The sequence below is a fragment of the Pseudopodoces humilis genome, chromosome 5 (genome assembly GCF_049639895.1).
Source record: "Pseudopodoces humilis isolate 2021_Gansu_Grassland_sample_001 chromosome 5, ASM4963989v1, whole genome shotgun sequence".
In the NCBI taxonomy this organism is placed as follows: Eukaryota; Metazoa; Chordata; class Aves; order Passeriformes; family Paridae; genus Pseudopodoces; species Pseudopodoces humilis.
Window position 1 is genome coordinate 43731439 of NC_142204.1, and position 24025 is coordinate 43755463.

The window sequence follows — 24025 nt, forward strand, 5'->3', positions numbered from 1 at the left end:
GTCTAAAGCACATGCAGTAGAGATTAAACAGGTTTTTTCAATCTGTAATTTAAAGAGGACTGGGAACAAAAAAAAAAAAAAAAAAAAAAAGCAGTATCCAGAACTGAAAAAAGATGTTGTCCAAAAACATTAAAAAAAACCCACAAAAATGTTGGATAAACTGATGTTTGAAAAGACCACTGGGCTTGGCTTTGTAACAAGGACATTGTCAAACATGCCTGAAGATGCCACTCTTCTTGTGAAAAAGAAATTGTCACATGCATTTTCGATCATTGATTTCCTCTTAAATGAAAATAGTCAGAGGTGAAAAAGAGCCACAGCACTCTTTTGGCTTGTAAATCACCTGCATTAACCCAAATTAATAGGCACCAAATTATTCTGAGAAGTCAAGAAGATTTTACAATGCTAAACTCATAGTACCTGGTATTGAACAAGCCTGCGAGGCATTGTTAAGGACAAGATCTAAGCCCTGGCTCGGAACACGGTACCTCATGAGCAACCAAGAATGCAAAGCCAGGAAGTGACATCTGGAATCCCCAGGCTTTGCTGCTTTGCTATGGAGATCACATCTCTTGTAAGAGTTTTGTGAGGGTGCTGACTGTCTCTCACAGAACTTTTAAACAGTCTAAGTCCCAAATCCTCTTCTTAAAGGGAGAAAAGTTAATAGAACACTGTGCTCTCCTAGGTACAAGACCGATGTGCTCAAGAACATCTGCTCAGCCTCTCCGTGGGACCTGCCTGCAGCAGGGAGTTCCTGCTGCCCAAAGAGGGAAGTTTACAGCATGGTTACAGAAAAGGTGATGTTGCAGAGCAGAACCTGGCTGCACACAGAGCACAGCAGGTGGGAGGCAGGGCAGGAATGGGCACTTACTGAGGGACAACACTGAGTAGATGATATTTCGAACCCCCATTCAAGCTTCCTCACAGCCCTGTCCTCACATAGCCGTGCCTGAGGCAACAACATTCACTGCACACAGAAATGTGCCAACAGTATGTACACAATTAGACATGCTCAGGTCATTTAGGCCTCAAATAGATTGCAAAGAAAATCAGTATAATAACAAAATATGTCACTGAGTGGAAAATATCAGGAAATATTTACATTAAATTTTTATCTGAATTGACACATTTCCTGCCTGATGTGTCTGACAGCACTGTCACCACATTAGACAAGAAAAAGAAGTGATTAGTAAAATCTATGTGTTCTAACAAAAATGGAAAGATCATATCATGTTTGCCACAGTGAGGCTCAAAGAACTGGATGGAGTCAGATCGTTCCCATCTGTTGGGATAAACAAGAAGATCCAAAGACTGTGGTCTTTGTGTAGATGCTCGTTTTTTTCTGACTAGTGGTTCTCTGGGCTATGGTATTTTGTCCATGCATATAAGAGAGAAGACATTACAAAATTATCAATGGTTTCACCTCATTTCACCAAATACTATTGGCTTGCATTAAGTAGCATCCATTCTGATAAGGTCTGTGATTAGAATGTGTTTAAATTAGTTTTATTTCATACCTGTAGACCTCACTGAAGAATGATTTGATGATTTCTTAGAAAAAAATTATTCAACAATAAATTGAAAATCAAGCTACTAAACCCCATATTCTTCATTTCAGAAAAATGACGTATTTGAAGAGAAACTGAATTATTTTTATATCAAACTATGCTTTATAACTTATCATTTACAGGTAATAAATCTACACAGCTGCCTTCCATGTGAAAGTCTTGTTCTCTTCTTAGGGTAACCTGCAGTCTTACAGCATGTGAGAAACATGGTGACAATCAGTGAAGTTAAAATGTAGTAATGCCAAAATGGCTTTCCAGCTGTCAACAAATTACATACTTTGTGCACTCACATAGTGCAGATCTGCAGGTACCATCAACCCAAAAACCTATTCTATGCCACATAATAAGGAAAACATTGATTTTAATTTCAGAAGCCCAAGGAAACCAAATTAGGAAGCTATAGATGCTGCTGGAGCACAAAGGAAGTGAAATGGATGTCTTGGAAGTTTATTCTTGTTTGAAAGACTGTTCTTTCCATTAACTTATCTTCTTTTACAGACTGTGCAAACAAAGAATGGGAACATGTGGAATAACTTTAAAAAATAAATGCTTTTTCATGGCTAACCCTAAACAGGAAAATATTCAGTTGGGTATAGAATAGAGGGCGTTGCAAGTCTGAGTGAGGGTAGTTCACTAAAAAAAATAAAGTAAATAACAGGCAGTTATAAAAACAAGAAATTTGACTTTGTGGAAATGATTCTGCTGATAGCAGTGCCTAGATATTTAAGAGACACTGAATTGGAATATTTGGGGGCTGAGTAATTGCAAAATAGTTCTTCTGTGTTCAGAACTCAAAGAGGGCCAATTGCCCAAAACCCGTGGCAAAAAATCCTAAAACATTTCAGTAAGACCTGGACTAGCCCCAACCTCAGTTTCAAAAACAAAACACTGGGCTAATGATGTTTTAGTTACAATTCTGTGATTTCAGAGTAATTTGCTGAAAAGCCAATGTTGGCTCCTGTTTCTCACTGCTGCAGCGCATGCCAGAACCAACCTGGCTTCATCCAGTGTCCACATCCAACTCTAGCTGACTGTAAATCACTGCAGAAATTCAGTTGCTAATTAGAATATTCCAAATGCTTTTTCTCAAGCTGAACAGTTTACCCACGTTCAGCTGAAATGGCTGTCAGAAAGAATTATTTTGGCTATCATCTGTCAATAGACAACTTAAACATAAACAACTCTTGGTTTTAGAATGTATTAACACGTCTACCTGCTATTACTTTAAACAATATTTGGTATGCTTTTCTGTTGTAAACTGATTGTATGCATGGTAAACACATGGCTTGCTTTGTCAAATCACAAAGTAATGGAATACGGTGATTAAGTCCACAGGCTTCAGACTGATACTTTTCAGGCATTAATCTCAGGTTGGAATATGGGCTTGAATAATTTTCTCTTCTCCACATATGTCTTTTTATAATCTAGTAAGTAGCTTAAGCATATTAAAATAATGCAGCAAACAAGCCTTCTCAAATTTTTCAATTAAGGGCTGCTTTGCTTTAATTATATAAGAAATCAGGTAGAAAACTACTGTAATGTTGACCGCCAAATGAGCCTGCTTCACGATTGATTCTGTCACACTCCTAAAAAACTGAGGCATACATACACGCATATGTATTTTATTTCTTTCATTTTTAACAATAATGAAAACATTGTAATTCCTGCTGTCAAAAATGCAAGCTCTTAGTTTCTAGAGTTAAGGAATGACCTCAGTCACACTAAGAACATAAGACATAAGGGATCAGCTGGGTCACTGAATCCAGTGCCAGCTTACAGACAACTTTGACTTTTAGCTTTGTTAGAAAGCTCTGACAGAAAAAGTTATTTATTTGGAATAGTCTGTTCTAGTCTGAAAAAGGAATCAAGAACAGGCTCCATTTTTTTCCTGTTGCAGTAAATAAAATCCAGGTTGCAAAGGATGAGATAGACTAATTTTAAGAACCCAAAGGGCATTAGGACAGATTAGCAGAACATAGTAGGCATATAATGTTACAGATAAATTCTTGCTGATGTATTCAAAAGTGTCCAAGCAGATTGAGAGTTTTTATACCAGAATATATCAACCATAGCATATGGCCCTTAGTGACCCGAATGAATAAATTAATTTAATTAATTTCATTACTATAGTTAATGCTTCCCTTGCTTAATAAATTATTTTAAATGCAAAATATTTCATAAATACACTTTAAAAAAAGTACTCAGCATGTTTAAGTCAACTAATAAATATGTTTTCCTCTATGGTATATTAACGCTACTTACAAGATGCATCTATATACAAGTTCAGAGTAAATAGAAATTATCTAGAAGAATAGAAAGAAATTATTCAACAACAAATATAAAATCAAAGAATGTGTGCATTGAGCTATATACTTGCTGAAATTAATGTGCGTCTATGGAATTAAAGAGATGTAGTCCCCTAAAACAGGATTTGGGAGTAACCAAAACATTAAGTTCCATAAGTGCAAACTGAAATCATGACTTTGCAACTGCTGGCCGATAGGATTTTCTTGCCTTGCTGTCAGGCACTGTGGGTGTATCCCTGGGGGTTGCCAGCATCTGGACTGGGTACAGCCCCTATGGTGCCCTCAGAAATGTCATTATGCAGTAGAACACGAGGGGTTTACTGTCTTAGCTGTTTTACCAATCAACAAGAAAAGCTTCTTTCTCTCAGAAAGCCTTTAAAATAAAAATTCAGGTTACTACATATTACAACCCATAAATTAAATCAGTAACTGCAATCATTCCTCTTTGGTTAATATGGCTCTAATGGTAGAAACTAGCTTCCAGGGTACTTCTGAAAAAGAAATTTATAGAGAGATGTGACAAGTAAGCAGATCAATAAGACTTCAAACTCAAACTCATGAACACTGAAATAGACTGTCATTGCAGATCCTCATTTTAAAGACACAAATGAAAGGACTGGATCCTGGTTTTTCTGTTTCAGAATTTTTTGTGACTACAGAAAAGGTACACAGTTATACCACTTGATCTAGCACAGGAGATGTTGGCAGATTTTAAGGCAAAGGAAATATTTTTTCAGTATAAACCCTGAACTGTTACTCTTTTTTCTTCAGGACCGTACCTTCTTTTGTATATAAGATGGGGCTGCAGTGACGATGACTCCAGGTTTGGCTAAGTAAAACCTGTCTGTCTATAGCTGTAACTTATTTTTGCAAAAGACAGATAGTATAGAGGGCTGTGGGAAGATTGAAAGGAAGAAAGATTATCTGTTTGTCAAATAATTTGCATACAGCCTCAGAGAAGTGGCCTGTGTCCAGCTTCAGGCTCTAATACATGTAGTGCTGAGCAAGCTGCTGGAACAAGGTTTGGCCCAGCTTTTCCCAGCAGAGTTTTTAAGCTAACTGCCCAGGGTGCTACTGCCAGGGAGCTCAGCACTCCTACAGCACAGCTGGGCATTTCTCACTAGGAGAGACCATTTTCAAGAGCATGTAGTTACAAGACAAGGGGGAATGGCTTCAAACTGAAAGAGTATGTTTAGATCACATACTAGAAAAAATCCTCTACTGTGAAGGTGGTGAGGCACTGGAACAGGTTCCCCATTTTAGCTGTGGATGTCCCATCCCTGGTTGTGTCTGAGACCAAGCTGGATGGAGCTCTGAGTGACCTGGTCCAGTGGAAGATGTCCCTGTCCATGGCAGAGGGGTTTAAACAAGTTGATCTTTAAGGTTCCTTCCAGCCCGAACTATTCTATGATGATGCTATGATGAATTATGATACGGTTTTTGTAGTAGCAAAACTGGAAAATGTTCTTGTTTCTGAAAAATGTGTCCCAAAGCTTTTGTCATTGGTGAGCAATTTTTAGACAACTTAGTAAGAAAAGCAGAGAGTTTATCAACTATAAACCCAGAATGGGATTAAGATCTGACTGTACAAAAGTGGTTGAAAATCACTTATTTTCTTGTGGCCATGAAGAAGATGCATTCCTGCCATTGCAATTGCACTGGATTCCTGCCAGTGCAATCTGGATATCCCTTTCAGCATCTTTTGTTTGCACAACCCATTCAGAAGTGTTTTACCTTCCCCATGTCTTAGTAATCACTTTAGCAGCCTGCATTCCTATGAAAAGGGCCTGGGTCCCTAAAAACAGGAGTTAGGCAACTTGGCACGCACATGCCTGTTGGATATAGTGATTAGAGGTAGTTAAAGCACCATAGAAACACAGAAGACGAAAGGAATGAAAATGTTCTATGCAATGCTTAGATAATTTGAGTTAAACAAGACCTGGAACCATGCTGTTTAGAAGGAAGATAAAAAGAAATCTGCAATTACTACCAGTTTACTGAATGAGGCAGTGTACTTTCGAGGAAAAAAAGAACAATGACTGTGTACATGAACGCTGTAACTTGCATTTAAACAAATGGCAGGGAAATTGAAGTTGCCTGGGCAATACTAATGCTGACACTGCCTAACTTCTAAGTGCTTGACTTCATAACCTTAATGTTAACATTTTTTGTCATAATATATTATTAGCTACAACCAATTAGGGATGCTATGGCTCCTGCTGGTAACTAGTAAAATTTGCATTTAAATACGGAGAAAGATTACTGCTCACTATAGTGTATTATGTAATTATACAGTCAGTTTAGAAGTGAAATTATATCTGAAGCATTTGAGTGATTCCCTTGGGCAGAAATGATGTAACAATTATTACTGCAATTGGCATGAGGAAACTTTGCTGAAAGTCTAGAATTTCACCTAATCAGGCAATTTGATTAGTAGTCCATGTGTAGCAGCACTCTGCTGCTGCAGAGTAATCTCAAAATGCACTGCATGAAAAGTAATCATAGTAACTGTAGACACTTTTTCTCATGGATCAAATTTATTAAGTTTAAAGAGTCAGCTCAGAATAATGTAATTAGTGTAAATTCAGTACCATGATGGTAAAAACCACAACCGACCAGTGTGGTTGTTTTAGCTTATTACAATCACTATGAATAAAAATTCTGGTTTCTGCTGAAAATTCAACTCATGATGCCCAGAAACTACAGTTGGGTAAGGTCTGACAGCTTTGTACCAGACAGATATGGCTTTGAAGAGAGAGAGGTTTCTAGATTCCTTTCTGGGAAAAGAGGCATTAACAAGAAGGATGCATATGTGCAGAGTAGTGCAGGCAGACTGATGGAAAATAAGAACATGCTCCCTCTGCCTGGCATTGAAAAGTTCACTCTTCAACTAATGGTAAAAAGTAAATGCATATGAAAATGGGCAACTCAACAAATTTATACACAAATACATGCAGAAAACATGAAGGCAATAAAAGCAAGCTCCAGAGAGAACACAAAAATTTCTGGACTTTGAGAACACGGATGTAGAATGATATAAGATCCCAAAAGCCATTACAGTCCTCTAACAAGAAAAGGATGGAAAAAATGAAGCAGATTCCTTGGAGAGAATGACATGCTGAAGGTCCTGGTCATTTCAGTCACTGGTTAAGAGCCCCCAGGTTTAGATGACTGGATGGACAGATCAACCACTGCACATTTACCAAGCCTTGAGCTTAGGCAGGGTTGACAATTAGTTTTTCAAGGTAATGCTACTGTCAAGCCATGCCTTTGGCTGCAGTTACCCTCTTGTTGGGATGGGTGGTCTGTCATCTGGTTTGTAAGCCCAACTTGTCCTTTCTGTCACATGGGGAGTGAAACACACTACTGCCTTGTGGCCATTCAGCTGCAGAGCTTAGCACAAGTTCTGGCCTTTGTCCTTGGGCAGACTGCCTGCTCCCAGTCCCCAGCTTTATGTTACAGTGGAGTCACTGGCCTACATCTTGCCTTCTGTGCAGGCTCTTACTGCACCTTTTCACCTGTGAGTGAACAATAAGGCTTTCCACTAGTTTTACACAAGGTCAGTGGGACACTAGCCCAGCATCCTGGGGCTGAAAATCCAGTGGTGCTTTGGGTCAAAGCTACCATTCAGTGTGGTTCCAAAGTGTAATATGAGGGCACAGAGACAGGGAAGCTCCCACCATATACAATCAGACAGAAGTAGTACATTTTTTTTTAGATAATCTTAAATGTTTTTGAGCCTGCAACTGCTTCTTATACATCTTGGCTCTGGGATGAGTGAGGAGCAGCAAGTTTTTAATTACCTGTCCATGAGGTGGCACATTAGAAATACTCTCAGATATATTACACAGTACTACAAGCTCTGAGGCAGACGCCAAAGATACCTGAGAAAATGTATGAACAATGCTCACCATGGGACAGCGAGAGCTTTTTGACTGCTTGACGTACAACAATGCTAATAAAGTATCAGGTATCTTAAGATTTGTGCTTATAAGCAACCTATATAGAAGGATTGTTTCCTGGGTAGAGTAATGCTACAGATTTCAGTACAGTCACCCACCACCACTGTGAACAAGTCTTTCAGAGTAGGACCAGCAGGACAGCTTTAGACCCAGAAGAGTAAAAGCACATGATGGTCTGGCATAAAGTGCCATTTCTAGATTTCTCTAGCAATTGCTGCCCTTTCATAGAAGATTGGCCATCCCAGATTGAGTAAATTCTCTCTAAGAACTTATCAGTAAAAAATACCAGTGAATTTAAAAGTACAAGTCTCCTTTTGCTGGGCACAGAGAATAAAAATACGTGTATTTTGATAGTGTATCTCAGCAGGGAGCTAACAGAACTCAGGACTATACACTAATGATCCTGATGAAAAATGACTAGCATTGAATCTTAGATACCATCAGCTATAACAAAGCCAAGCAGCAGGAATAATAAGGAGGAAAAAGCCAAACCCTTGCTTTCCTTCTGTCTCACCTACACCACAGTGTAATTCCATTAAATCTTAAAAAAAGCCCACAGAACAGGAATTGCGAGCTTTGTTTTGCAAAGCATGGAAAGACATTTTACTTTGGTGTCTGTAAAGAATCCTGCTAAACTGTTTGATGATGTTATGAACATACCAGATGGCAGTAACACAGGAACAACCACAGGGTTTGCTCATTTTGTACAACATTATAGATCTCCATGACAGTACAGCCAGTGCTGAGAGACCCAATGATAGCCCTCTTCACAAACTCATTTCCACTGATGTTCTAATCCATTTCTTCAAAACTGTGGAAGTGAGAAAATGTAAAAAATCAGTTTTCCAATGAAATAAAACTAAACCCCAACCAGCAGCCTCTAGAGAGCTGTTTTTCATTTAAGCTAAGCTAAGCATGCTTACGCATCTCATTATAACAGTAGGGAAAATGCAAGTGTGATGGGCTGTTAGTCATTATCCCTTGATATCAGTATGCTGAGATTTGTTCTGTTTTTGAAGAGGAGGCCAGAGTGGCTTTACTGCAGATTGCATTTTTTTGTGTCAAAGGTAAGAAGAACGACATTTTGAAATGTGTGAATCCAGCTCATAGACTCAAGATTAGAAGGTACCAGCAAGGTCATCCAGTCTGATCCCTGAACACAAACCAGAGGATTTTACCTCCAGATTTTCATTTAGTTTAGTATCTGCAAACTGGAGAAATACAGAAACGTGAAATCATGGAATGACTCTAATCCTGTTTGCTCCAGCCTGGCACTTCAGCTGTGCAGTTTGGGCCTGAAGAGTATCCTATGACACCTGTGAGTGACATTTCTCTCCTGCATGAGCCAGATCTGTTCATATGGACTCAAACTCAGCATTCTGAATGCCAAGAGAATGACTGGCCCTAAAGGCGACACAAGAAAACAGCAAAGAAAATAGTGATGGATATGGAAAATAACTGGAAGACTCATCATGAAGGCAAACAGGATTTCTCTAATGTTAATTTTTGCATGCAAGGTGCTCCTGAGGAACATTCTGATGAGACAAATGGTTAATGGTTTGTTTGGTGAACTACACACAGTGAGAGATGCAGAAGCTCTTCTGATGGACACATTTGATCTTAGAGCACAGGATAAACATCTATCCCTAATGCATTTAATTAAACTCTCCTCCATTATGAGGAAATTAAATAAAATTAAAATTAAAATTTTAATAAAGATTAAATTAAAATAAAATTAAAATTAAAATAAAGCAAGGATACACCAAACAGCAACTGATAAATGGAGTATTATTATTTATGCTTTCATCATGGATAACTTTGGAAAATAAACAACTGAAAAAAAACCCCACACCGAAAACCACCTACTGAACAGCTACACCCAGGTTCTGGGAACTAAGATTGCAACATTTACACACTTAAGTAACTGCATGGACGCTACTGGATCCACTTATCTCAAAACAAGCATTCTCATGTTTATGTTCTCATGTTTGGCTTGTAATCCTTCCCTACATGGACTGGAACATAGAAAGGAGCAGCAGCCTGCTCCCCTAGTTTATGCTGTTGTGTGAGAGCTATAGGAGCAGGTGATGCTGTAAAAATCAGTACTCCTACCACAGCCTGAGACAAGTACATGAAATGGTGGCAACATCTCAGAAGGCTGAGTCCAAACTTGAGCCCAAACTCCATAAAATATCATTGGTTTTATGTTTTCTTTCCCCGAGTAATTTCAGAGGAGTTAGTGAGATCTGATCTAAATCAGCTCTGTTAGAACACAGTACTGCTGATATTTTAAGTAGAAAGGATGAAACCAAGAGGCAGCACAAGCTGTTTATTATAATGATTTTTGTGTGAACACTCCTTGCCCTGCCTAGGTCTCATGCGTGCTCAAAACCTGGCCTGATAAACATGCACATACTCTGAAGGCTGACTTGCCGTAGGACAGCACTTTGGAGGGCACTCTAGAGTTAGTCCTCTGGTCAAAAGTCTTACAAGCTCCTTTTATTTACCTCCTCCAGTGTTGAGGGTCTCTGAGGGCCTTCTGGAATTGGAAGGTGTTTTCTTCATTGCTTAAAATAATGTGATTTATTTTTGTTTGTTTGTTTTTTAATCCCAGATCAAGTAAAACAAAACAGCTGTCCTGAAACAGGAATTATAAAGAAGACAAGCTACTTCTGCTTTTGTCATGAGACAAATTTGCCAAGATCAACCTCAACCATACTATCAAAATTACTATCTCTTTACAGAGGGAACTAGCAAACCGTGTGTTTTACAGGAGGACAGCCCATGCACAGCAGCTGCCCCAAGCTCCAAACATAGGGTTTTTAGCAGCCAAGCTGATCCCTTGGTGTTCCTCACCAGTGCCAAATCTCCAGGCAGCAGCTATGGAGCCTTTTCCTTGGGAGCTGACATGATTAGCCCAATTGAAATTGCAGATGTCTGTTTGGTCAGCCTTCAATGCCTGTGGATCAATGAGCTATCTAATTAGAAATCTTTGGATATATTTATAAAATTATACCCACTGCTATTAAATTTACATGTCTCAAAGGAGATATATTTGAATTTCTGTAATGAGATTCTCAGCATGTTTGCTTTAAAGTATTTCCCACACTCAGATGTTAGTGTGTTTACAGAAGGGTCTCAAAAAGGTACTTTTAATTACTTTAAAAACAGTAAAAATATTAAGTTTAAAGTCAAAACCTAGAGGCACTTTTTAACTTGTGTGTAGGTGCAAAGACTGCCTGCAGACGTTCTTGGTGTTGGATTGAGTTTAGAAACCAACTGTACTTTTGTTTCCCAATCTGGAAATACTTTGTAGTTTTAGCAATTAAAGAACTCTTCAGATCTTATTGTAGTGACCAGTAACAGGATGCAAGGGAATAGCCTGAAATTGTGCCAGAGGAGGTTTAGGGTGGATATTAGGAAAAGGTTCTTCACCCAGAGGGTGGTTGGGCACTGGAATAGTATTGACTGGCAGGGAAGCAGTCACAGCACCAAGGCTGGCAGAGTCCATTTCAACAATGCTCTCAGGCATATAGTGTGATTCTTGGGGCTGTCCTGTGCTGGGCTGAGAGCTGGACTCAATAATCCTTGTGGGTCCCTTCCAATCAGCTTAATATGCAAACGCCAATAAATTTACAAAAACATCTAAAGCTCTGCTTAGCTGGACTGCATTGTCCTTGAAGCTTTCTCTCTCCTCACTTAGTTATCAGCAAGGAACAAGTCAAAAATATAGTCCAGCATTGGCTCTCCTATTCTTCAGTGTGGTAAATAGAGCATTCATTACATTCAGGTCATATTTTTTTAAAATTTTTTACATGTTTAAGTCTTACCAAATATTGTAGGAGCAATTTCTGGGTTGTATCTTAAGCATTGCCACAAGTTTATAGATTAAATTGTGCTTTAATGCAAAATTCCTTCTTGTATTTTATAGACAGCAGAATAATTAAATGAATTTAATTATTTTTCCTAGAATAAATCAGTATATATGGAGATGATGAAGGATTTAATAGAGATATTCCCTCCACTAGGGACTAATTCTGCTTTTTTTACATTGTTTACAAAAATGATGCTATTCCCACTCTAGTCAAAGGGACTGATCACAAGCGTAAAGTGTGCTTTGCTTGACCTCATCCCTGTTCATTAATCCCTATAAAAACTCCATTAGACTACTTAAAGAAAAAAACACACAGAAAAAGAACACCAATAATCTTACTAATATTGCCCATAAACTAATAAAACTCTCTGGCACTGCTACAGCCCTCTGGATTATCATCTCAGCCTTCTTATTATTGCTAACTGCAGTGCCAAACCTACAGCAGCGGAAATTTTTTTTTGCAAATAACTAATAGTATAAAGATAGCATTATTTTTTTTCTGCTGGATAAGTTATCAATGAACACATTGCAATTTTTACTGTATATTAAAAATAAGCATGAAAATGCCACAAATGAATTATTGCAATTCACTGCACCCATAGGTATATTATCTTAAAACTTTCTGTAGCTTATTTTCCTCATGAACTCAGCTGGAAGAATCTTTATGCCACCACTTGATGACTGCCTGACCAGATAAATAGGTGAGCAGAATTACAGAATTACAGAATTAATCATAGAATCACAGAATGGCTTGGGTTGGAAGGAACCTTAAAGTTCATCTAGTTCCCAACCCCCCTGCCATGGACAGGGACACATTCCAGTGGACAGGTTGCTCAAAGTTCCATCCAGCCTGGCCTTGTACACTCCCAGGCATGTGGCATTCACAACTCCTCCAGGGAAGTTGTTCCAGTGCCTCACCACCCCACAGTAAACAATTGCTTCCCAACAGCTGTACTGGCCAGCCTTCGCCTTGTGAATACTGTCATGAGTTCTTCCTCTTTCACATTTAATTGCTTTCCTTCTTAGTCTGTACCCAGAACTCGACATGTTTGCCTTCACTTTCATTTCCTTACTCTTTTCATTAGGTCAACACTTAAAATTTTATGAGAACCTTCAGTGAAGACCCTGGTTTGTGCTACATGAGTCTCTCCACTGATCTAAGCTCAAGTCTGGTGCTTATCTCAGGCTTTCTTGAATGACAGGAACAGCTTCTCCACAGGCTGTTTGGTCATGGCTCTTAACCCCTCCACACCGTTGGATTACTAATATCAGTTTCCAGCATCTTTAGCAGGGTTGCTAAACCAGCAATATTTTGTAATCACTTCTCATACTTTCCAACCTGATCTGCAACCCAGATGACATTTTTCAGTTACTATTCCTCCCACAAAGGAAGGAAAGAATCCACAATATTTCACCCACTGAAAAGTCACTAATCTCATCCCCTTCTCCTGACACAAGTCCATTAGTATCACCACGCCATAGGAGGTGCAGGGTGTCTCAACACAAGCACTTGCTCCACTCTTCCTAGACAGTGAAGAAACTTTATCTGACTGTAATTTCCCAAAATGGTAATGATTGAGGGACAGGTCACGGGTCTTTGCTGCAGCCACGGAAAAAGAACTAAGAGCTTTCAGTCTGAAGAGAAGGCTCTGGAGTAACCTTATTGTGTCATTTCAGGACTAATTGGGGCCCATAAGAAAGATGGGGGCAGGTTTTTCAGTAGGGCCTTTGAGACAGGACAAGGGGTGATGGTTTTAGGCTAAAAGAGGATAGACTCAGTCTACTTATGAGGAACAAGTTTTTAACAATGAGGTTGGTGGCGCACTGGAACTGGTTGCCCAGACAAGTTGTCGATGCCCTCCCCCATCTCTGGAAACATTAAAGGCCAGACTGGATGGGGCCCTGAGCAACCCAATCTAGTTGAAGATGGGGACTCATGGCAGCAGGGTTGGACTAGATGGCCTTTAGTGGCCCTTCTAACCCAAACCACTCTGTGATTCTGTGATCTATCTCCACCCATGCTAGAACCCTCAGGACAGACACACACCATGGGCACTCAAGTTTTCCAGGCATTTAGCCCGCTGCACCAGCTGGTCTCAAACAGCACTGAACACAAAAGAGGTAGTAGCTGTTTCCTACAGCAGAACATTGCTGTGCAGCTCATTCTGACGACTGTAATGTAAGCAGTCTCCTATGCAAATATTTAATGTCCCATGATAAATCATATCTAAAAAATGCTGGAGAACCTGACTAACCAGATTAATGGGGCCAGATGAAATCCATCTACAAAAAAATGAAAGGAAGGGAAACAGTAAAAGCAAAGCAAAATCTGCTGTTGGTGGCAATTCTTACAAAATTTTAATTTTCTGTTGTGTCTAAATAATGTTGATAAATAGTGGTTTAGTTGGAAATTATTTAATGTAAAAAGTAAATTGAAGGTCTTTTACACAACATTTTGAAACTAAGCTGCTGTTTCTACCACATGAGTCACAAAAACAATTAAAAGAATGTTTATGGTCCAGCAGACTTCTAACTACACTTCTTAAGTTTAGTTTGCAGTTTAATATATTTTATTAATTTTCCAATTTGAATCTGGCACTCATTATGGATGCTTCAGAAGCTCACTTCTCAGGTCCATGCAGGGAACCATGCCTACATATCTACTGCTGTTATCAAACACTTGAGAATAGGGTAGGTAAGAAGAGAGTAATTCCATTGAATTAAGCAAAAATATATTTCAGATGTCTGTATATTCCCTTGGGATACAATCAAGACACTCTTCTGTCACAAAGCCTTCAGAGAGATGTGGGATGCCCAAGTAAATTGTGAGGGGTGGAAAAGACAAAAGATCTATGCTCAGACAGTTGCATTCTTAGACTGACAACCAAACACAATCTATTGTTTGGTGACAGTGCACATGACTGCCGGTTTTCATTTACCACCGACAGCAGCAATAAGAAGACAAAGTGCACAGTGTCCTTCTCTGCAGCTTTGCATTCCTACCACCCTGACACTGAGACTTCCCAATGAAAGATAAGGCCACAATGCCAAGGAGTGGCCTTAGGCTGCTGCTGTGGGGTGCTTGTGGGTGGGAATAATTCTTTTGGTAGCCAAACCAGTTTGTGCTGCTTCACATGTTTGTGACATTACAGCCTCCAGTTTTCATTTCATCTTCCAGATCCATCAGACTGGAAGCAGAACACTGCTTGGACAAGCAATATCCAAGCAATATCCAAGCAGTCTCTCCTCACAGCCAATGCAGCAGGGGAACACACTCTCTTCAGAGGTAAGACTGTTCCACCTACACTCACACTAAGCCTGACCTTGAATCAAAACCCTAAAAATTGCAAGTGATATTAGACCCCTGCCCTAGTGAATATTTTTATATTTCATATTAAAACATGTATATCAAATACCAGTTTAATAATATCTATTTTGTACAGCAATATTTCAGACTGTACGACAGGCCCATGCCAAACACGTGCATTGTAGCACTAGTGACAGTCCACTAAAAGCTAAAAAAAGCTGATTTTTTTCTATTCATTGGGATACAGAGCTCAGTACTTGCATAATACTTCTCCCCTCACCTTTGTTTCCTCAGTATAAGAACAGCACACAAACCAATCCATGGCATCTACTTCAGAGCTTTCCTCCTTGACATTCACAGTCTGTTAAATAAATGACCTTATTAAACACACAGCTGCAGCAGTTCCATATACTTAAGGCCTGAAGCACCTTTTCTAAAGGTTTTCTCATGTCAAGCACACGATATTTAGTTTCATTATTTGTGCATTACGCAAAAAGCACAGCAATCAGTAACCCCTTTTCCTCACTATACCAGATAATCCCAAACTTAGACTAATGCTACTTTATTTGACTTTTTTAGGGGGTACAAGGCTATTTAATTTATGCCATGTAAAACAAAAGCACCCTTGTGTTCGGTTCTTTTTTTTTTAAATCACAGCAGAGAACACCCATTTTAGTATCCAGATACCCCTTGGTATGTCTATTGGCAAACCAGACCTTAAGTGCACAGCATGCCACCCATCATTTCCAAGGAACTGGCAGGTATGAGGAAACAGTAGGATGAGGTGATTTAAATGGTAACTTTAATTGAACGACATAAATGATAACAACTTTATGGAAACAGAAAGCTGGGAGGAGTGGCTGACACCCAGAGGGCTGTGCAGCCCTGCGGAAGGAACTCAGCGAGTTGGAGAGATGGGTAGAGAGGAACTGTCTGAAATTCAGCAAAGGCAAATGTAGGATCCTGCACCTGGGGAAAAATTACCCTCTGCACCAGGACAGCTTCAGGGTTCAGCTGCTAGGAAGCAGCTCTGTGGAGAAGGACCTGGGGATCCTGGTGGACAAGAAGCTGTCCATGAGCCAGCAGTGCCCTTGTGGCCAGGAAGGCCAGTGGGATCTTGGGCTGCATTAGGAAGAGCATTGCCAGCAGGGCACAGGAGGTGATCCTGCCCCTCCACTCAGCCCTGGGGAGGCACGTCTGGAGTGCTGTGTCCAGTTCTGGGCTCCTGAGTGCAAGAGAGACATGGAGCTCCTGGAGTGGGTCCCACAGAGGGTGACAGAGATGATCAGGGGAATGGAGCATCTCTCTTATGGGGAAAGGCTGAGGGAGCTGTGCCTGTTCAGCCTCCAGAAGAGATGACTGAGGGGTGACCACACCAATGTTTATCAGTAGCTGAAGGGAAGGTGTCAAGAGGATGGAGCCAGGCTCTGCTTGGTGGTTCCAAGCAATAGGACAAGAGGCAATGGGCAGAAACTGATGCACAGGGAGTTCCAGCTGAACATGAGGAAGAACTTTTTTACTGTGCAAGTGATCAAGCATTGGAACAGATTGCCCAGAGAAGTTGTAGAGTCTCCCTCACTGGAGAAACTCAAGAACCATCTGGATATAATCTTATGCAATGTGCTCTAGGATGACCCTGCTTGAGCAGCGAGGTTGGATCAATGACCCACCATGGTCCTTTCCAATCTTACCCGTTACATGATTTTGAGAATTTCCCAGGCATATAGTAACAGATCTTATCAGTAAATATTCTCTAATTACTCTTGAAAGGTCCTTTTGTGTGGAAACACAACATCTGTTACAGCATGTGTATATCTTCCCTTCCATGTCTCTGATCTCTTCAAATTCGAGTTATCTATCTGCATTTTCATATACTGCACAATCAGCTGATAATAGGACAGTTTTTTATTAGCTTTTGATTGCATTACATTTAGTAACTCTAACTTTAGGGAACTGCTGGAGTTCTGTATCATGTAATAAAACTCTAGCTTTTTCCTACACATTGAATTTAATGAGTTTTCTTTTTTACAAATGGCAATGTTTGAAAAGTCATTTAAAAAAAAATCTTAAATTGTTGAGCATAAAAGTGTAGAGTATTCTTCCTCTTAAAGGAACCCATGGGTTGTGTAAATACAGGTAAAAATGCAGGGAATGACTTGTGATAAATATCTGCCATAAAATTTATTACTTAATAACCAGGAAAAGAAACAAAACTACTACTATTAAAGTTGTGCAATTTGCACAAGCTAATACAGTGGCAGATAAGTCCTCTTAGTTTGTAGACTTACCTGTAAAATGCACTCATATGTTCAGTACAGCTAAATTCAAAATACAGGAACAAAGAATACTTTCAAAGTACAGGACGTTTTTCATGGACAACTGTGAATTCAGGCATGGTAAAAGCCCTTTTAAAATAGATTAAAATTGGGATATATATGAAGGTTGTATAAGTTTCCTGAATTCCTGCCTAATTCTCTGATCTCCTCCAGAATTTATGAATTATAAATAGCTGCAAACTGGTAATTATATTGCAATTAAATATTTACATTCTTACCATTTGGTTTTTAGGAGTTTTGCAGAAAAATCATTAAATCAGCATTAAAAAGTGATTGGTACCAGCAGTGTACTTTCAAATGGAACCACACTTGGTGACAAAGTTGATGTCATTGTGTGGCCTGGATTCTGTGAAAAAGAAGCAGCAGAAATTCAGGAGATAAAAATACTGAAGTTTAAAGAGGAAAAAAAATGTAGGTAAACCACCAGTGTAACAGATATAAGAGAAAGGACCTGAAGGCATGAAAAGTAGTTTAGATGTTGAGCAGTGTAACAGGCCAGTGTTTCCTGGACCTGTGCAAGTCCCAGCTCACCAGGAAGAGTCTCTTGCTGCCCCAACAGTAACTCAGAACAAATGAGACCATGTGTCTACATTCCTGCTTGTTTCTGCAATGGAATGTAAACGAGATGTACACACATGAAAACAGTGTCACAAACAGAATGCAGGGAGCAGAAATTCTTGATTCTCAGCTCATCAGACAGCTTATTGCCATCTTCAGGAGAATGGAGAACTGCAATGTGCCCCAACCATTTTTAAGTTGATTGCAAGTATGAGAAGCAAAAGAGAAGAAAACCAGGTGTGAAAAGACACCACTGGGGCAGTTTTACTCACTACTGTAGGTAGACTGAAAAGGAAGAAAGCATCCTTTCAGAAACAGAACTACTTTTTTAAAAGAATCTGCTTATAAAGTCTTGCATGTTAAAAAAAAAATATTAGATCTGGCCCCTTTGAAATTTTCCAAACATGGGGATTATACTTAATAAATTGCAGGACTAAGCCATACTTCCCAAAAAACAGAATTTAAATGTTTAGGCTTTCCTTTAGAAGACTTCTGTAGAGAAATTCCCATTTCACAGCATCAGGAAAGCAAATTTGGAGGACAGTTTGGAGTAATTTGAAGGACACTGTTGGTATGGTATATGTACATACTGGAGTACAGTATATGATATCAGTAATTGTAGCATCATACAAGAAACATCAAGTTATCAAAGCTATTGAAAAGGAAAAAAATAAAAGCTTTGAGCAGGCAGCATGACTAAATGAAGTATATGCCATGAGGAAGCAAGCAGAGAAATAACAGTGAGCAAAAGTAGAGAGGTGAAGAATAGCTATGCCTACTCTACACCATTTGGATTACATCACCCCTCAGGGCAGGGATCCAGTTGTACAATGGGCTGAACAAAACTGGTTGTCATAGACTATGACTCCACAATTAATGTTGCTTGAATAAACCAGTACTTTCGTACATTTTTATTGTATTTGCTACAAATGTGTCCCGAACAACAGCATGAAAGCATTTTTAGAAAGAACTGAAATTCTCCCTGAATCTTCATCAGCACATTGTGTGAGAAGGAAAAGGCTGACAAATTAACATCCTTTTCTTAGTCATCTATAAAGCACGGTCTGGTCATTATTGCAGCAGTTATCAAAAGATAACAGGATGTAGGCACAAAGGGCAAATAGGATATATACTTGAGGAAAAGCAAGACCACAAAGAATAAGCAAGTTGCTAACATATCCCTATGAAGACAAAAGTATTTCTTGTCAGATGGGTAGTCAGGGTGGATGCCTCTGGATATTGTCTGCATAAGTTAATTCTTCTGGAAATCATACTCAAATATTCCTCAAATCCTCAAACACAAGCAAACCAATTTGGATATGGTGTGAAGTTTGCACAAGGGAAAGCATAAATTTTTGATTTATAGAAAAAAAATGCCACTGATGTAACAATCCTCTTGAAAACAGGCTGAGTCCAAATGAAAATGCTGCCCATCTTGTTTAAGCCTTGGAAAGAAAAAGTCTCAACTTGCCAAAAAGTCTAACCTTAGGATGACTTTCTTCCCTAAGCACAAGTCTGACCCAAACAATTACTTTCAAAGTTCTGTACAACAGGCAGAGCAGCTCTGGTACCTCCCTGTGGACTGGGATTTGAGTACAGCACTTTCTCTGGACGCCTGCCTAATACTGCTTCTGACATGAGCAGTTTGCTAGTCATCAGCATGGATAACCAAAACCAGCTGTATGCCAAAATGAGACAGATGTGCCATGTGCCATGACTACAAACTTCCATATTCCATAATAATGCTTTTCTGATGAGCTATAAATGTTTTGGATTAATCTTGAATAGAACTGGAAAGAGTTCAGAAATCCTGCTTACTTCCTGAACCAGGAATGGTGTCCTTGGGAAAAATGCAGATGCAAGTGGTACAATAAAACTGGAGGTAAATGGATGATTTACATGTTTTTCAGACTCATAAAATAGTTCTCCTGTAATTATACCTAATACAAAAACCTTAAGACAGTTACACATGCATTTTGCAAGGCAGAGTAGCAAATGTGACAAAGCCAGGTGCTGTGTAACAGGCTTTGCGTAACAACTCATGAAATCATCACTGCACAATTTTTAGGCAATTTTGCCACATAGCATGAGTAGTTCCAAACTGTTGTATGCTGTATATGAAGCTCATGATTTGCTGGCTCTGAGAACTGAACTATCCCCAAGCTGGATAAAGAGTTATGAGTAGGAAAAAAATCAGTTGTTCTCTGGGGTGAGGAATGGAAAAGACAGCTGTTGATTAATACACTGCAGTGCTGATCCACCCCTTAAATTCAGGGGTGGAATCAAACAATACCTTTGCCTCACTTCATATGGAAAACTGAATTTGTCTTTGGACTATTACTGTATGTCAAGGGAAACTCCCATCTGAAACAAAGGCTAATAAAGTTGGAGGAAAAACATTCCCTGATTTCCACAGACATTGGGTGAGGCTCAAACTTTATACACTTTTGGAGTGAGCTAACTGAATAAATGTGGCAGGCTGTATTTACCATTATTAAGGATTAGTATTTGGAGGCCATGAGAGTATCAGAGAGAGTTAATGTCACTAAAATTTTTTACAAATGCAGAAATTCAGACCAAATATTAAAAAATCATCAAAAATACATGCTTTTCAGTGAAAACATTCACAACCTTTTGAACAGATAATGAATGGAAGCCCTTTTTATTTGTTAAAATTTATAAACACACATTCAGATTCTACCTGCCTGTCTAACTGACTTTTGCCTGCATTTCTTATTTGTTGTTAGATTTATTTTAACAAGTTAACTAGAAATAAAAGGCTTTAGAATATCTTGGCTACTGCAGCTGAAAAACAGCTTCTGAACTGAAGTAAATCTGTGTCCTTTCAGTGAAATGAACAGGCCCCTTCAGTCCGAACCAGCTGAGAAACAGCCCCTTTTGGGCTGTTTTCTGAAAATACTTTAATAGAATTCATTCCCACCGTAAATACAATGTCATTGTCCTGGGCTACTGGCATCGGAACAAGACTAACATACACTTTGAATTTCAAACTCTCTGTCCATTTTAATGTCTGCTTTTCTGGCAGACACAATATGCCTTTTTCCCCCCCCTGCAGTAAAATCGCTATCTTTCTTTGCTTTGCCAATTTTCCACTTTCATTTTACTTTGTTTTGTTGGTTTCTTTGTTCTGGGGAGAGGAAGTGGTGTCACTGAAGGATAGGTTTAGATTAGATATTAGGAAAAAATTCCTTAGTGTGAAGATGGTTAGGCACTGGAAGAGGCTGCCCAGAGAACTTGTGGATGCCTCATCCCTGATTGTGTTTAAGGCCAGCTAGGATGGCGCTATGAGCAACCTGGTTTGCTGGAAGGTGTCCCTGCCCATGGCAGGTGCGCTGGAACTGGATGATCTTCAAGGTCTCCATCCCAAGCCGTTCTGTGATTACCCTTCTCTTCAGCTCGGTGTAAAGCCAAGGCACGCCAGTCAGGCGGGAGAAAAGGGATGCTGCGAGCGCCGCGGCGAGCGGAGGCGATCGCACGTTTGTGTTTTCCTAAGGACCAAGGCACCGGGGCTTGTGCCTGTGCTGGGAGATCACTGCGACACCAAAGGTCTCCGGCATCGCGCTCACGGCAAAGTGCTGCTTCTGCCGCCCCATCACGCGTTAACCTCTCGTCAGAGGGAAAGGAACAGGCAAAGTTTTCGGTGCTCCTCGCCCACTGAGCCTTGCCGATGCTACGGAAGCAGGACCGTCGCCACGGCGCTCCATAAGGCAACCATGCCTGGCACACACCCGCCGGCACGGACAAAGACATCCCGTATTTTCCGCGGAAAAATCCTCGGCACTTTTAGCGGAAGGAGGTGAGCGGGCTCCCTGTCTGCCGGTCTCTCCCGGCCGCGGCCCGGGGCGGCGCTGCCAGGTGCGCTCCCGCCCGCCGCACCGGCCCCGCCAGGGACTGCCCCGGGTTGTAGCCGAGCCACAGCCGCCGGGGCTGAGCCCGCTGTCCAGGGGGAGCCTCCCCGCGCCAGCCCCCTACTCACCGATCTCCCCATCATCATCTTCTTCCTCCTCCTCCTCCTCTCCCTCCAGATCCAGCAGCACATCTTGGTTCTCCACACTCATCCTGCCGAAGTTGCGGCGCCCCGCGCCCGCTCCCCCTGCCGCCGGGGAGCGAGCCCGCCCCGAGCCCTGCCAGCCCCGGGGGCGGAGCGGCGGCGGGGGGCGGGCGGCGGGGCGGCCACCGGCACCTTCCCGAGGGAGGGGCGGCCACCGGCACCTTCCCGCCGGGCTCGGCACTGCCCCTTCCCCGCCACCACTGCTGCACCGCGGCCAGCGGCAGCGCCAGGTCCCTTTAAAGCCATGGCTCTTTTAAAAGCTTGTCAAAATACGCACCCGCGCGTTGGAGGACTCACCGCTGGTAAATACTGCTGAAAGCGTGAAGCCTGCATATGTAAAAAGCTCCAAAGTAATGGTAGAGTTATTTGGAAAAGGTAGTGGAAGTTGAAGGGGGAATGCTCAGGGAGTGAATAAAAAGTCCATCTCTAGAGCTCTAGTAATATATTCAACTCGTTGTTGACTATTTCACAGGGAACAGGTTGTCCTCATCTCCAGCTTTGCCTCTAGACGCAACCTAGGAGAATTTTGCAACACAGAGAATGCAGAATTGTCACTATGCAGGAACGCTGCGGGGGCAGAAGTACTTATAAAAAGGGATTTAAGTGCTCAGCAATATACTCATCTACTCACACGTGTTGGTTCCAGGGGCAAGTAAAAGGTTCCCAAAACTGCAAGACATCTGGAGGAGTGCCCAGACAGGAACTGGATTGAGGTGGTATAGTGAGAAGAAATGGAAATAACACTGTAAAAATGAATTGAAGAAATGGAGAAGCAATATTTGAGGAAAGGCGAAGGTAAAAAGAACAAGATACCATTTTTGTTTTTTTTCCTGGCAAAAGCAGTAAAATCCTATAAGCTATCTATTTTCACTCTTAAGTCTATTGTTTGTGTTGAAATGACTCACAGGACCCAGGATGTTTAAAGTGTACAAACATGAAACTGGATGAAAAGCCATTTTTTAGATAAGCTAGTCGCTTGTTCATGTGGTTATCTGTTGTCAGTCAGCTGTGGGTTAGAGTCACAGTAGGGCATGGTATTACAGCTAGTCTAAGTGCAAGCACTTTCAGCAAAAAAATTCGTTCAGAAATTTAATTGCAGAGTTTTGAAACAGCTCTGCTTGGCAAAGACCTTCTCTCATAGGCTGCTTAAAGACAGAAGTGGTCTGCAAAGGCATGAGTGAAACCATCAGAACAAAAGCTACTGCTCTTGCCCTGTTGATAATGCTTCACTGGTATTATGGTTACCTGCACCATCTGACACTGTGCATTTTCTCACGCAGATTAGGAAGGACTCACAGAACTGACCCAGAGAAGGAGGGCAATATGATGGCAGGGTACCCAGTGGGGAGTAATGATGCACAGCAAGATTTGTTCTTTTGTGTCCTAAGTTAGAAACCTGGTGTGCTGCCCTGTGACACATCCAGTCTGCTTCTGACCATCTAAGAACATGCCTTACTCACTGCTGTGACTGCTTGTTCAGACTCTGTGAGGTTATGGTGAGAGAGTGAGTTACATTGCTCCTAGCCACTGCAAGATGACTCATTTGCAGACACATCATGGTTTGGTGTGCCTGGCACACAGTTGCAGTAACATCTTTACATACCTGTATTGTGTAATATTCAGCTGCCCCTTTTTCTTGCAGGTCCTCCCCAAAATGTGGTCCTGGCTGGTGAGATCTTGTTTCATAAATGGTGGAAAGAGGGCAGGGATTCTTACAGACAAGGTACAGCTTGGTTTAGCATGGTGACATGAGATTGGTGCACTTGGATACTCTCCAGGAACATCATTGTAACCTTGGTTACATACTTCCCATTTTCACATTTAATGAATGAAAATATAATCCAATAATAGCAAAGTTTTAAAAAAAGAGCACTTCAATACCAGGCTTTACCTAAATGTAGGGTTTCTTTAACTTGATCCTACTAAAAATACAGGTAGAAGATCTACCTCCTGCTCCCAGCATTTACAGAACATGAAGATTTTGTAGGCTTCATTCAGCCTTCAATATCTGAATGTTCAATTTCATTGATTATGGTGCTGAG

At 40.6% G+C, this 24025-nt stretch overlaps 2 protein-coding genes across 3 annotated transcripts in view; one reads left to right on the forward strand and one right to left on the reverse strand.

The window, feature by feature from the left end:
- The window catches only part of ANO6 (anoctamin 6), a 70805-nt gene extending 48411 nt beyond the window's left edge, over nt 1-22394 (reverse strand). Inside the window, exon 1 of one of the 2 annotated variants that reach the window (XM_088054781.1) lies at nt 22281-22394. Coding sequence is in view for 1 of the 2 variants with exons in the window: in XM_005519528.3 (XP_005519585.1) it covers nt 21909-21990 (82 nt within the window). In the remaining variant the exon portion in view is untranslated. Of the gene's footprint in view, nt 1-21908; nt 22045-22280 lie in introns of those variants that run through there. The other variant, XM_005519528.3, reaches the window with a different exon arrangement.
- On the forward strand, nt 20081-22697 carry LOC148184340 (uncharacterized). The gene is made up of 2 exons (XM_088054782.1): nt 20081-21728; nt 22630-22697. Exons 1-2 carry the CDS (start codon nt 21217-21219, stop codon nt 22637-22639), a joined length of 522 nt encoding a protein of 173 aa, XP_087910908.1. The 5' UTR covers nt 20081-21216; the 3' UTR covers nt 22640-22697.
- Nucleotides 22698-24025: the final 1328 nt, after the last annotated feature.

Bases quoted from the DNA above. Each gene is read 5' to 3' on its own strand.
- LOC148184340 (XM_088054782.1), top strand. From the start codon at position 21,217: ATGAGCAACCTGGTTTGCTGGAAGGTGTCCCTGCCCATGGCAGGTGCG.